Raw genomic sequence first — 14,775 nt, forward strand, 5'->3', positions numbered from 1 at the left:
CCTTGTCTGAGAGACGGGGGCAAAAATCTCTCCTTGGAGCTCTGTTGCCCCCAGATCCACCCGCCAACACTGGAGGCAGGCAGGGTCTCCTCTTGGACTGCTCTGGGGAAAGCAGGAAGTAGCTGGTTGCAGTCCCTTTCATTATGCACATTATAAAGCAAAACTCGTGCATCTGCGCCTCCTGACTGAGGTCTAACTGTTGGCAGCACTGCTGTGTAAAAGGACAGCTGTGTCCTCAGGGAACTCACACTCCAAGGTGTGTGTTAAGGGGCACAAACATAAACGCTTACAAAGCAGACAGCAGAGGGATGGGGGAAGCTGTTCTATGCAAGGTGCTTGAGGGCTTCTCTGCGGAGTTGACATTTGAGCAGATGGGTGACTCTTTTGCTAAGACTCATTATGCAGAAAAAAATAACAGCAAAGATTTGTAAAAATAGCAGAGGCAAGCCAGCTCCTTCGGTGTGAAGAGCCAGGGTGGCCTCAGGAGCACACAGAAGAAACCCAGACGCTGGGGGCCCGGGACGCAGGGAGTCTCCCTCTACCCTCCTCAGTCTTGGCTCAGTGGTGCATGCCTCCTGGGCTTGGGGATTCCAGTGCTGGGGTCTTCCTGGAGGGGTGCCTTGGCAGATGGCCAGGGAAAAAGAAGAGAGAGCCCAAGAATCTGTGTAGGCTGGGAAGGAGGAGGAGGGACACAGGCAGCTTCTGCTCCATCCTCTCCCGCTTCCTGCTCTCCTTAGAAACCTCCCAACCAGGACCTCTGGAGTTGTCACCGGTCCTGGCAGAAACATAGATGACTCCACAGCCTAAGACACTTAAACTCCCAGATAACCTGCGAAAAGGCAGTTCAAACTCTAAGACACCTGGTGAGGGATGGGACAGGGAGGAGTGTGGTCATACCACTTTCTGAGCAAACAAGTAACTTTGGTAGATCCAGGATTTGGGGGCACAGATCTCCAGGCATGTCTCAAGGCATACAATTGGATATCAGTTTTTATAAAATACTTAAATGGGGTATTTTGTCAACAATAGTGCTGGTGTTCCAGTACTTAATAACACACAGCACAAGCTGGCCTCAGTGGCTCAGTCCCAGCTACAGGGGAGGCTGAGGCAGGAGGATCGTTTGAGTCTAGGAGGCCAGCCTGGGCAACACAGCAAGACTGAGACTCAGATACAGACACAGTACACTAAAGATAGAGACAGATATCTATCCACAAGGGAATGGATAAATATCTTGTGGCACATCCATTACTGGAACATTGCTCAGCAACAAAAAATAATAAACTGGCCGGGCGCAGTGGCTCACACCTGTAATCTCAGCACTTTGGGAGGCGAAGGCGGGCGGATCACGAGGTCAGGAGACCATCCTGGCTAATACAGTGAAACCCCATCTCTACTAAAAGCACAAAAAATTAGCCGGGCATGGTGGTGGGTGCCTGTAGTCCCAACTACTCGGGAGGCTGTGGCAGGGGAGTGGTGTGAACCCGGGAGGCAGAGCTTGCAGTGTGCCGAGATCGTGCCACTGCACTCCAGCCTGGGGGACAGAGCAAGATTCCGTCTCAAAAAAAAAAGAATAAACTAGTGGGGTTGGGTGCTATGGCTCATACCTGTAATCCCGGCACTTTGGGAGGCCAAGGCAGGTGGATCACCTGAGATCAGGAGTTCGAGACCAGCCTGGCCAACATGGTGAAACCGTCTCAACTAAAAATACAAAAACGAGCCAGCATGGTGGTGGGCACCTGTAATCCCAGCCACTTGGGAGGCTGAGGCAGGAGAATCGCTTGAACCTAGGAGGTGGAACTTGCAGTGAGCCAAGATCGCGCCACTGCACTCCAGCCTGGGCAACAGAATGACACTCCGTCTATTAAAAAAAAAAAAAAAAAAAAAAAAAAGAATAAAACCAATATGCTCGATGAAAAAAGCCAGACTTGGCCGGGCTTGGTGGTTCATGCCTGTAATCCTAGCACTTTGGGAGGCCAAGGTGGGCGGATTACCTGAGGTCAGGAGTTCGAGACCAGTCTGGTCACATGGTGAAACCCTATCTCTACTAAAAATACAAAAATTAGCTGGGAATAGTGGTGGTCACCTATAATCCCAGCTATTCGGGAGGCTAAGGCAGGAGTATCACTTGACCCTGGGAGGAAGAGGCTGCAGTGAGCCGAGATCCTGCCACTGCACTCCAGCCTGGGTGACAGAGTGAGATTCTGTCTCAGAAAAAAAGAGAAAAAAGCCAGACCCCAAAGCACATCTACTGCAGGCTTCCAGTTGCAGAAAGTTTAAGAACAGGCAAACTTAAGCCAGGGTGATAGAATCTTGACTGTAAGGGGGCTTTTGAGAACTTTCTGAGGTGATGGAGACATTTGTTATTTTGATTTGATTGATGGCTACATGAAGGTCTATATTAATCAAAACTCATCCAACTAACTGTATGTTTAACATCTGCACATTTGGCAACATGTAAAATTTACTTCAGTAAGAGTTTCGACTGGTAAAAAATAAAACAAAGCAAAGAAAAAATATATGGTATTACAAATGCCAAAACTAGATACTGCAAGCCCAAACCCACCATGCTACTCTTTTTGCCCTGACCATCAGGGAGCTTCAAGTTAAATGTGGATGCCTACTGAGCCCAGGCTTTCCGGGATAATTCTTCCTCCTTCATAATACATTACATAATTCCAGATCTTTTCATGATCCCAGACTATTTGTGTCTTCTGCTATAATCTGCTTCAAATCCTTCTTGGAATTTGGCAGGGCTTAAATAATAAATTAAAATGACTGAAAAACCTTCCCAGCCTCTAATCCCCGTTGGAGAAGAGATTAACTTCAGAGCCGCAACTTGTGACCATCTCAACAAAGCAAGCATACCTTCCACACCTCTACTGAGGTCCCCAACCTGTCCCCCAGAACTCTTTTCCTTTTTCCTGAAGAGAGGGAGACAATGGTTCAGCACAGGAGGACTGAGAGTGAGCCACAGAAACAATGGGGCTTGACCGGGAGGACACACGCAGGGCTGCAGTGAAGCCAAGTCCAAGGCCGGGGTGAAGGTAAGCACACAGAGGGAAGGTGGTATGGGCCCAAGGACACCAGGGCACCAGTGGTAGGAAATGGGGAGGTCTGCAGGTATTACCCAGGCCCCCCACTCTCCCTCCCGGCTGTAGGAGCCATGATCCTCAGGCAGGGGTGGAACCAGCCTCCCTCCAGGCCCTGGCTGCCCTGTGCTGGCCCAGCTGCTGCAGACCACACCTGAGCAGAGGCCTGCACCACTGCGGTGACTCCCACGGTCTGCAATGCTGCCTCATTCCTGGGGGCACTTGGAGCAGGGCAGCAGCTGCCTAGATGCAATGGGCCAGCTGGTGGCCCCAGTGCAGGTCACTCTCTCTGGATGGGATGAAGACAAGGACCTGCCCATCCAAGGCTCAAGAGGCTAGGGTCCTGCAGGCCACGCCCGGGTAGGGGAGAGGCCAGGGTCATCCCACCACCAAAGCCTTGGCGGAAACCACACTGACCATAAAGAAAGGGCCACGGCACCCTGGGGGCAGAGGCCAATCAGTCTGGGCCCAGCCCAGCCTCCTCCCTATGCTGGCTGCCCGGGAGTCAGAAATGGGGTCTGGGCCACTGCACTAGCCAACCACGGCCACATAAAGACAATAATCTCCATAGCAGTAGCTGCTGTTACTTAATTACCCTCCTTCTAACAGCTCTGGGCACCCCTCACCAAGTTCTCACAAAACCCCAGGAGCTCTGTGCTGTTAACATCCCCATGACATAGAGGAGGAAACTGAGGCTCAGGAGGTTCAGTAACTCACTCAAGGCACAGAGCCAACACTGCTCACTCTAGAGCCCTCGCCCTTGACCCACCAAAACACTCTCCCCACCCCGCAGCAGCCTCTCCAGGAACCCCTTTCAGCCCTAAGCAAGGCTCTGAGGAGAGTGGCTGAGACCCCAGGCTCGCAGAGCTCGAGGTGAACGGGAATGACCTGGTGAAGAAGGCAGCCGGCTGGGGATCACTTCCTATAGAGAGAGGGACAGGCTGAGCCAAGGCCCAGTGGCCGGAGAGGGTGCTGCAGGGGCAGTGGCGCCTGAGCTGCGGACTTTGAACATGGACACTGCCTCTTCCCACTCTCTCTGTCCACTGCCTGGCTGCCCAGGCCAGCCCCTCATGGCTCCTTGGGCAGCTCTCCCTCTCACACCACTGCCTGGCACAGAGCCAGTCCCAGGATTGCTGGCCAAGGTTTCAACCAGATGCAGGCTGGTCCACTCATCTCCATCTACCACTGCTGGGGCTGGCTGGGACTAGACCCACCGTGCTACACAACCCTGGGTGCTACCTGCTCTGAGCCCAAGCTGCCTTGCCTCCCAGGGACGCAGAAGGGGTGACGCAAACTCATGTTTGGGAAGCCATAGGTAGAGGGTTGGCTGCTGTCCACAGCTCAACAGGCTGCGGCCCCCACAGGTAGAGGCCATGCAGGATGACGGTCATTTTATGGTTGTGGATCTTGCCACACTCAGCTCCCACCCTGGCTCCATCTCTCACTGGCAAGACACGACACAGGCCCTCTGTGGGCCTGTGAGACCCTGAGCCCAGTGCCCGGCACACAGGGCAGCATCCCTGAAAGGAGCCATCCCTCAACGAAGGAGCACAGGAGGAGCTGGAGTGGCCACACTCACTTCACAGATGGGAAGCAAGAGGCAGAACAGATAGCAGGGAGGCCGCTCTGCAACTGGAAGCTGGCCTCTCACCTGGCGGGGCCGGGTGTGGCCAGCACCTGCCACCCCTAAACATGGACTCCCAAGCCAATGCCAGTCAGAGGTCTGAGAGGGGTGGCACATTTCCTTCCAAATGTGTCCTCTCAGCTGCGGGAAGAGACAGGCCCAGGGCACTGAGTAGCCATGCCCAAGAGGAAGGCATGGGAATACGCACAGGGTATCCAGGCACCGCCTGAGCACTGCACTGCTCTACGCCTGGAGCAGACGAAGGGGCACTGAGCAGGCAGCTGGGACGCCCTGGCACCTTCCCCTCCCTGGGTCCGGGACTCCATGTGAGTCAAATGACAAGGTGACACCAGCTGACCCCCGACGTGCCCCCTGCCCCACACTCATGGGGTTGCTCCCCGCACAATCAGCCCACCAACCTCTCACCCTGCTTACCCTCCCACCCCCTTCTGAAGTATCTTATTTCTGTGGGCCAAAGTGCCTGCGTCAGCCCATCTAGGAAAAGACTGCCCAAATGAATGGGTGTGCTTAAAACCCAGACGTGTCCCTGAGCAGTCGCCACTCTGGGTTCCAAGGGCAGGGCTTGAGCAGGCAGCTCGGTCTGGAAGCCTCCACAGGGCCTCCTCAGCACATGAAAGCAATTTTCCGAACACTTCAAGACTGTTCCAAAAATGAATTCTCTTGGCCCCACCACCTCACACACTGCCCAAGGTCCCAGGAGAGAGAGCCATGCTGATCTGCCAGCCAGGCACGTAACGGACAGATGGCGAAGACCCCTGCCCACCCCTAGCAGAATTCTGCTGGGCTGTGACTATAAGGGAGAGGGTAGGAGGTGACTTGGAGCCTGTGATGGTCTGGCCAGGTTGCAGGTCCCCACAACGGTGCCTATCTGTCCAAGTCCTATCCAGCCCGCCGTCCCTCTCTTGTTACAGACGAGGCACAGCGCCAAAGAAGGCTGCCCAAAGTCCTGTAAGGCAAGGGGTCAGGGCGCCATCCCAGACTCTGTGTCCAGAGCTTGGTTCTGACTGTGGACAACCAGACCAAAGCAAACAGGGACCTCCCCATAGAGGCCCACGCAGGCTCGGATGTGGCCAGACTGACATTCCCTAATCACTACTACCCTGGGACACCGGCCCTCCAGCAGGCTCAGGTGGTTCACCTTGTCCCTCTGTCTCGTGCCCACAGGAACGGGGCTGGCCAGTCTCCTGAGGCCCTGGGCCAGAGAAGTCCAGAACTTTCCAGGAGAGCAGAGCAGAAGACAGGAAGGGCTTGGTAGGCATGCTCTGTTTTCTTTCTTTCTGAAGACGAGGCGATTATGCTCTGAACCAGGACGGATGGCGGGGCTTACTTCAGCACAGTCTGGAAGCCCTCATTTTTTCATCTGTAACTGCATTACCACTTCTGGAGGTGGGCGGGAGCGGGCTCTTTAATTCCGCAATAACAATGCTTTGCACTTGGCCAGCCTCCCCTCCAGTCATCTGCACACACTCTGGAGTAGTTAATGAAGAGGCCACTTGCCAGGAAGCCCCCACTGCCTGCTTCATGGAAAGGATGGGGTCCTCCCGGTGAGGAGCAGTTCCAGAAACAAGGCCAGAGTGGACAGGGCTCTGGAGGGTAAAGCCCCTAACTAGGCAGGGAAACGATGGTTGGAGGCCACAGCTCACCAGGTGCGGATGGTGTCCCTTCCTGGCAGTACGCCAGGGTGTCCGCCTCCCACCTCAGTCTGTCCATCTGTAATGTGAGGCCTGGTCACCCAGGGTAGCCAGGATCACTTGCTGTCCTCAGAATATGAGACTGAGATGCTCGGAGATGCCAGTGCCCATGTGTGGAACCATGGCCCGGGGGTCTGCCAAATCCAGGCTGCCCGGCCAGGAAGAGGGGGTGTCGGACAGAAAACGCCCACGGCCAGCGGGGAGGAAGCTGCCAGTCAGGGCCCCGGGGGTTCCGCGGCTGGAGGAAAACTTCCCAGGAAAGTGAGCGCATCAGTTGTGGAGGGCAGGCACGGCTCCCATCCAGACAAGCCGTCCTGGGGGAGGGGTGGCTCCGGTGACTGGCAGAGATCGCGCCCCAACCTGGCCACCCCGGGGGAGATCCGGGAGCGCCGCAGGGCAGCAATCCGAGGGAGGTCTTGGAGGGGCAGCACAGGCCTCCCACCCCTCATCCAGGCAAGCAGTCCTGGAGGGGTGTCCCGGGAGTGGCAGAGACCCCTCCCCGCTAGGCCTAACTGTCCTGTTGCGGGGTCCCGGCGGGCGGCAGACTCCTGCCTGGCCCAGCTGTCCCAGGGGTTTCCCGGACCAACAAAGAGCCTTCCCGACCCAGCCATATTGGGGGGCTCCCCGAGGGGACAACACGGACCCCAGCCCGACCCGGCTCTCCTCAAAGAGGATGCAAAGGCTGGGGCATACAGGCCGGCTTGTGGGAGGCTCCCCGACACTGTGCGCTCTCCCCCGGGGCCAAGCAGGCCCGGGTCAGGCGACCCCCAGTCCGGGAGCCCCCGCGGCATCAGGGCCGGGGGCGCGAGGTCGCGAGGCATCAGGCGCGGGCGGCGCGAGGTCGCAGGCGGGCGGGGGGCAGCCGGCCCGGGGTCCCGGGCGGCGCGGTACTCACCGGCACGGACATCTTGGCTGTCGCCCCCGAGGCCTGGCGGGCAGCGGCACCCGCGGGCTGGGGGCTCGGGTCCGCCCCCGCCGCTCAGAGCCCCCGCGAGGGGTCCGAGCGCTCTCCGGCTTCTTGGGCTCCCTAGCGTTCCCGGACGCCGGACAGTCCGGCGGCTCCAGCCGCGCCGCGCATGCGCCGCCCGCGCCGCCCCTCCCCCCGTCTCCGCGGCCGGGGCCACGTTAAAGGCGAGGACCCCAGACCTTGGCCTTTTTCTGTCGGCCCAACTCGGCGGGGAGGCGCGGTCTCCTCCGCTCCTCGCCCATCCCTTCCAGGCCACCTCCGGTCGCACCAGCTCCAAGTCGCCTAACCAGTCCCCTCCCCCAACACTGCACGTCCCCGGGGGCTGGGCGCCTGCCCTGTGGCCCTGGCCGGCCTCCTAGGCGCAGACGGGGGAGGGGTCGGCCGGCGGAAGGCGATCGCGGGGCAGCAGAGCAGGCCTCCGGGAGCCCCTCTGCCCTCCCCCAGCTGAGAGCGAGCCCCGAGACCCCCAGGGAAGAGGAGCTCCCCACTCCCCGGAAACAGTCTGGCTCATCCTGAAGTCATCTGGCCTGGCTTCTAGGGAGGATCCTGTGTCCCTGTAACCCCCACTCCTGGGCCCACCCTCAGCCCATCGTCCTCCCAGAGGCTGGAAGACAAGCCTTCCTGAGACTTCCTTTCCCCAGGCCAGACACCCCCAATTTCAGCTGTTCCGCATCTACCATGGTGCCCACACATGGCATCCACAGCCACTGGGCACATGCATGTTCGTCCCCATCCCTCTACCCCTGCCAGGCAGGCCTTGCTCTTGCCCGCGGGCCTTGCTGTTGCCTACGTTTCATAGGCCCAGGCACTGAGATCCCTCACCCACCCAAAGGAAGGAACAGGGGTCAGACCCCTCTGTTCTGCTGCCTGGGGACGGTGGGTGAGCATCTAGAGCAAGTGGGGCTGGGGTCCAGAGCAGTGCCCAGAGGTCATCACTACCCACCACAGGGAGGAAAGACACAGCCAGCTCTATGAGGCTGGTTGGCCACAGCCCGGGCTCATGGCGGGGACCTGGGGGCAGACAGAGAGCTCCAGCTGCCTAGGGAATCTCTGTGTGGGTGCCCATGTGGGGGGCGGGCCCTTCTGTCTGCCAGGGATGCTGTGCCAGGAGGCCATGGTGGCTGGATGGAGGAAGCAGAGCCAGGCAGGAGGCTGACTTCCCCAGCTCCCAAAAGCCCCCAATAGCAGGTCACCGACTGGGTTTTCGGCCTTTTTCCCCAAGGGGCGAGCAGCCTTGATCTTTTCTCCAGGAGTGTCCAGGGGAGGATCCCAAGAGGCCAGCAGCAATGAGGGGGTATGAGTTATGCGAGAAAGAGGGAAATCCAGGCCTCCCACAAGGACCCAAGTCCCTGTTCTGGCAATGATGGGGTGTACCTCCCTGCTCCGGTTTAGTATGGTTGCCCCTTCACCTCTTGAGTGGGGTTCCCAACTGTGCACATCAGCGTCCACAGCCCAGTGCTCAGCAAGGCATTGTTGGAGGGGCCAAGCAGGGCCACAGCAAGAGGAGGGGGGCCTGGACCCACAGCTGCCACATCCTCAAAGGGCGCTCTGTGCATGTCTGGCACGTGGCCCTGCCCGTGCCCACCCGCCTGCATCCAGCTGGCACAGGGGCTCCTGAGCTGGGAGCAGCAGCTCAGCCTGGCGCCCGGGCTCCTGGCCACATGCCCCGCTGTCTCTGATGCCCCCACCCACCACCACCCTGGCCCTCTTCCTCGCTCCTTGGCTAGACCTCACCTCCCTCCCTCGCTCCTACCTGGGGCCCACTGTTTCTGTCTCCTTTCCCATCTCCCCCATCTCTAGGTGCCCCGGCCAGAATGGGAGAAAGATCCCTTCCACCTGCCTGAGTACAGGGAAAGGAGAGTCCAAGGGAGGGGCACAGATGGAGCTGGACCCTCCAACGCATGTCGTCCTGCCTCTGACCGCCCAAGCGGCTGCTTATGTAGGGCATCACTAACCCAGCCCTTAGCAGAGTGAGAGGGGACCCTGGCTAGAGCACTCACTTACTCTGAGGCAGGGATCCTTGGGTGTGGGCCTGGGGGCAGCCAGAGGAGCCTCACCAGGGCAGTGCATGCCTTCTTCTGACACTACCAGGTGTCTGTGAAGGCGGCAGCTGCTCCTCCCTCACCCACTCCTGGCAGGCAAATGATCCCAGGATGACTCACTCCGTCCTACAGGGAACAGCCTCTGGGGCTTCAAGGCTGGCAGTTCCAACCAGAAGCAACAGCTGGGCTGTCAGAGCAGGCGCCTGCGCCCTGAGAGGGTCCTTGAGAGCTGAGCGAGGCCCTCACACCGGGACTATTGTTGTCCCTGGCCTCTGGAGGGAAAGGAATTTGGACCTGGCCATGGAGTAAATCTGTGCAGAGACAAGCTTCACACCCAGCTCTTCCAGCACCCAAGCTGGCCTCTGTCCCCAGGGCCTTGCCATGTCTAGAGGGGCTGAGGGCTGGGAAGTGGCTCTTTTTCTCCCTGTACCCCCCTTCAGGTGACCAGGGACTTCTCTGGCAAAGGAGCTCCTGCCCTGGGAGAGTGCAATGATTACCAGGCACTAATAATAATCTCCCGTCAGTTGGGGAGCGGTGGCTCACGCCTGTAATCTCAGCACTTTGAGAGGCCAAGGTGGGCAGATCACCTGAGGTCAGGCATTCAAGACCAACATGGTGGTGAAACCCCATCTCTACTAAAAATACAAAAATTAGCTGCGCATGGTGGTGTGCACCTATAATCCCAACTACTTGGGAGGCTGAGGCTGGAGAATCACTTGAACCCGGGAGGCAGGGGTTGCAGTGAGCCAAGATCGCACCACTGCACTCCAGCATGGGCAACAGAGGGAGACTCCATCTCAAAAAAAAAAAAAAAAAATTCTCACATCAGCATGGGACGTGTAGCATCAGTAATGAACCAATACTGATACATCTTTGTCAACTGAAGTCCACAGTTGATTCAGATTTCTTTTTTTTTTTTTTGACAGACTTGCTCTTCTTGCCCAGCCTGGACCCCAGTGGCACAATCTTGGCTCACTGCAACCTCTGCCTCCTGGGTTCAAGTGATTCTTCTGCCTCAGCCTCCCAAGTAGCTGGGATTACAGGGGTATGCCACCATGCCCTGCTAATTTTTTTGTGTGTGTGATGGAGTCTCCCTCTGTTGCCCAGGCTGGAGTGCAATGGCTCCATCTCAGCTCACTGCAACCTCTGCCTCCTGGGTTAAAGCAATTCTCCTGCCTCAGCCTCCTGAGTAGCTGGGATTACAGGCGCGCGCCACTGTGCCCGGCTAATTATTTTTATTTTTTATTTTTAGTAGAGACGGGGTTTCAGCATGTTGGTCAGGCTGGTCTCAAACTCCTGACTTCATGATCTGCCCGCCTCAGCCTCCCAAAGTGCTAGGATTACAGGTGTGAGCCACTGCGCCAGCCAATTTTTTTCTTGTATTTTTAGTAAAGATATGGTTTTGGTCAGGCTGGTCTTGAACTACTGACCTCAAGCGATCCACCTGCCTCAGCCTCCCAAAGTGCTGGGATTACAGGCGTGAGCCACTGTGCCCAGCCAAAGATTTCTCCAGTTTTTACCTAATGTCCTTTTTCTGTTCTGTGATCCCATCCAAGGTCCCAGCATCTCCTTGGGTTCCTCTGGGCTGCGACAGTTTCTCAGACTTTGTTTTTGATGACCTTGACAGTTTTGAGATGTTTTTACATCTTACATTTTACATTTACAGAATCAAATAAAACATTTATAGATGTCCCTCAGTTAGGATTTGTCTGACGTTTTTCTCATGATTAGACTGGGTTGTGGGTTTCAGGGAGAAGACCCCAGAGGTCAAGTGCCGTTTTCATCCCATCATCTCAGGGTGCATACTGACAACATGACGTATGATCACTGTTGAGGCTCACCCTGACCACCTGGCTGAGGGAGTGTTTGTCAGGGGTCTCCACTGTAAGGCGACTCTTTTTCCCCCTGCTTTCTGTAGGGCACTCCTTGGAAGGAAGTCCCTGTCTGCCATCCACAGCCAAGGAGGAGGGAGTTCCTATGTTCCACCTCCTGAGGGTGGACTCTCTATAGAGATGATTTGGAATTCTGGATGAGAGGTTGCTTGTTCTCCCTCACTTATTTATGTATTCAATCATTTATTTATATCAGTATGGATTTATGGATATTTATTTTATTTTATTTTTTTGATACGGAGCCTCACTCTGTCACCCAGGCTGGAGTGCAATGGCACCAGCTTGGCTCACTACAACCTCCGACACCTGGGTTCAAGCGATTCTCCTGCCTTAGCCTCCTGAGTAGCTGGATTACAGGCACCTGCTATCATGCCCGGCTAATTTTTGTATTTTTAGTAGAGACAGAGTTTCACCATGTTGGCCAGGTTGGTCTTGAACTCCTGACCTCATGATCCACCTGCCTCAGCCTCCGAAAGTGCTGGGATTACAGGCATGAATCACCCCGCCCGGCCTATTTTTATTTTTTTGAGACAGGGTCTCACTCTATCTCCCAAGTTGGAGTGCAGTGGTGCCATCACGGCTCACTGTAGCCTCAACCTCCTGGGCTCAAATGATCCTCCCACCCCAGCCTCCCAAGTAGCTGGGACTACAGGCATGTACCACTACCTTCTGCTAATTTTTGTATTATTATTATTATTATTATTATTTTTGGTAGAGATGGAGTTTCACCATGTTGCCCAGGCTGGTCTCAAACTCCTGAGCTCAAGTGATCCTTCCTCCTCAGGCTTCCCAAAGTGCTGGGATTACAGGCATGTGCCACTGCACCAGGCCTCTTGTGCAATTTTTTGTTTTACAGTAAACATACTTTTAAAATTGTGATAAAACATACATAACACAGCATTTACCATTGTCACCATTTTTAAGTGTACAATTCCGTGGCATTAAGTACATTCACAGTGTTGTGCAACCATCACTGTCCATTTCCAGACGTTTTCATCTCCGAAACAGAAATGCTGTAGCCATTAAATAACGCCCTGCTCCCCAGCCCCTCAGTCCCTGGTAATCCCCATTCTACTTCTGTCTCCATAAATTTGCTTATTCTCTGCACCTTGGCTAAGTGCAATCATATATTGTTTGTCTTTTTGTGTCTGGCTAATTTTACTTAACATCATGTTTTCTTTTCTTTTCTTTTTTTTTTTTTTAAGACGGAGTCTTACTGTGTCTCCCAGGCTGGAGTGCAGTGGCGCAATCTCGGCCCACTGCAAGCTCCGTCTCCCGGGTTCATGCCATTCTTCTGCCTCAGCCTCCCGAGTAGCTGGGACTACAGGCACCCACTACCACGCCTGGCTAATTTTTTGTATTTTTTAATAGCGACGGGGTTTTACCATGTTGGCCAGGATGGTCTGGATCTCCTGACCTCATGATCTATACCTGCCTCAGCCTCCCAAAATGCTGGGATTACAAGCATGAGCCACCGTGTCCGGCCTAACATCATGTTTTCAAGTGTAATTTTTTTAAAGAACTTTTTTTTTTTTTTTTTTTTTTTTGAGACATAGTCTTGCTCTCTCACCCAGGCTGGAGTGCAGTGGAGCAATCTCAGCTCACTGTAAGCCCCGCCTCCCGGGTTCACGCCATTCTCCTGCCTCAGCCTCCCGAGTAGCTGGGACTACAGGCATCTGCCACCACACCTGACTAATTTTTTGTAGTTTTAGTAGAGACAGTGTTTCACCGTATTAGCCAGGATGATCTCAATCTCCTGACCTTGTGATCCGCCCGCCTCAGCCTCCCAAAGTGCTGGGATTACAGGCATGAGCCACTGCGCCCGGCCGCTAATTTTTGTTTTTTTTGTTTTTGTTCTTTTTTAAGACATGGTCTCACTCTGTTGCCCAGCTTGGAATGCAGTGGTGTCATAGCACACTGTAACCTCCACTCCGATGAGCTCAAGCAATCCTCCCACCTCAGCCTCCCAAGTAGCTGGGACCCCAGGCACACACCCCTGGCTAATTTTGTTTTTTATGTTTTGTAGAGGCAGGGTCTCACTATGTTGCCCAGGCTGGTCTCAAACTCCTGAGCTCAAGCAGTCCTCCTGCCATGGCTTCCAAAGTGCTGGGACTATAGGCCACCAAGTCGGCAAAGAATGATTTTTTTTTTTTAAGGGAAAAAGGCAATTGCCAAGTTTTAGGAACTGCAAGTGTCCTGGAAAGGTTCCCAAGGACCCTCTGAGGCCTGGTGCAAGGGTTTTCCCAGGGGCTGACGTGGAGGGAGGCTGGGGTCAGGGGTGCAGCTAGGCATCAAACGCAAATGTGGAGCCACACACACCAGTCTGTGCAGCCCCCTCTCTCTCCCCTACAGGCAAGAGACAGGGGGAAAGGGATTCGCAGGAAGGCCCATCTTTGGAGAGCTGAGCTGGGGCAGACCCTCAAGCTCTTGGCATGCTGGCTGCTGGCCTCCTGTCTTCTAGGATGTTCACAAACACCCAGAGACCAGAGCCCCTTCCAGGAACAGGCTCACATCCTCGGTCACTGTGACAAGTGAAATTTCACTCTTCGCTGGCAGCAATCCCCTGGGCATTGTGTTTCTGAACCCAGAGATGAAACTGCCCGCTGAATTGTATGCATTCTCTAAATTATTAAAGAGCCGAAAGAGCGGCTGCCACATTGGGGTCACCAGTGCGAGTCCCCAGAGCAGCAGTTTCACGTTCTCAGCAAGGCTTGAATGCCAGGCATCCCCGGCAGCTGCCCTGTGATGTTGCCCGAGGCCAAGGGTCCGCCCAGGGTTGGAGTGGGGGGTAGGGGACACTAGGAAAATCTTGCTGTTCCCTGGGAGTGAGAACAATCCTTGTGAAAACAGGAAGGAACTCACTGTGGGGAGTGAGGTCTGCACTTTGACAGGAACCCAGGCTCCTGTCACCATTGACCTCCAGTGGCAGGGCAGGGTGGGGTGGGGCTGACCTGGTTCTGGTCCTGCCGTGTGAGCTTCAGCATGATCTTCATACTCTCTAAGCATGCTTCCTCTCCATCTGTAAAACAGGGATCCACAAAGCAGTGAAGCTGGGCGCGGTGGCTCACGCCCGTAATCCCAACACTTTGGGAGGCTGAGGTGGGCAGATCACCTGAGGTCAGGAGTTCAAGACCAGTTTGGCCAACATGGCGAAACCCCGTCTCTATTAAAAATACAAAAACTGGCCAGGTGTGGTGGTGTGCATCTGTAATCCCAGCTACTTGGGAGACTGAAGCACGAGGATAGCTTGAACCCAAGAGGTGGAGGTTGCAGTGAGCCGATATCACACCATGCACTCCAGCCTGGGTGACAGAGCGAGACTCGGTAAGAAAGAAGGAAAGAAAGTAAGAGAGAAAGAGAGAGAGAGAGAGGGAGGGAGGGAGGGAGGGAGAGAGGGAGGGAGAAACAGAGGCAGAGAAGGAGGGAGGAAGGAGAAAGCAGCAAAGTAC

At 55.4% G+C, this 14,775-nt stretch overlaps 1 protein-coding gene across 3 annotated transcripts in view; it reads right to left on the reverse strand.

The window, feature by feature from the left end:
* Nucleotides 1-14,334, reverse strand: part of BCAR1 (BCAR1 scaffold protein, Cas family member) — a 45,301-nt gene extending 30,967 nt beyond the window's left edge. Inside the window, exon 1 of one of the 3 annotated variants that reach the window (XM_038008261.2) lies at nucleotides 14,278-14,334. In XM_038008261.2, the coding sequence (XP_037864189.2) occupies nucleotides 14,278-14,319 (42 nt within the window). In that variant the 5' untranslated portion in view covers nucleotides 14,320-14,334. Of the gene's footprint in view, nucleotides 1-7,320; nucleotides 7,574-9,396; nucleotides 9,505-14,277 lie in introns of those variants that run through there. The other 2 variants (XM_007994083.3, XM_007994084.3) reach the window with 2 other exon arrangements.
* Between the last annotated feature and the right edge of the window lie 441 nt (nucleotides 14,335-14,775).

The sequence above is a fragment of the Chlorocebus sabaeus genome, chromosome 5 (genome assembly GCF_047675955.1).
Source record: "Chlorocebus sabaeus isolate Y175 chromosome 5, mChlSab1.0.hap1, whole genome shotgun sequence".
Taxonomy (NCBI): domain Eukaryota; kingdom Metazoa; phylum Chordata; class Mammalia; order Primates; family Cercopithecidae; genus Chlorocebus; species Chlorocebus sabaeus.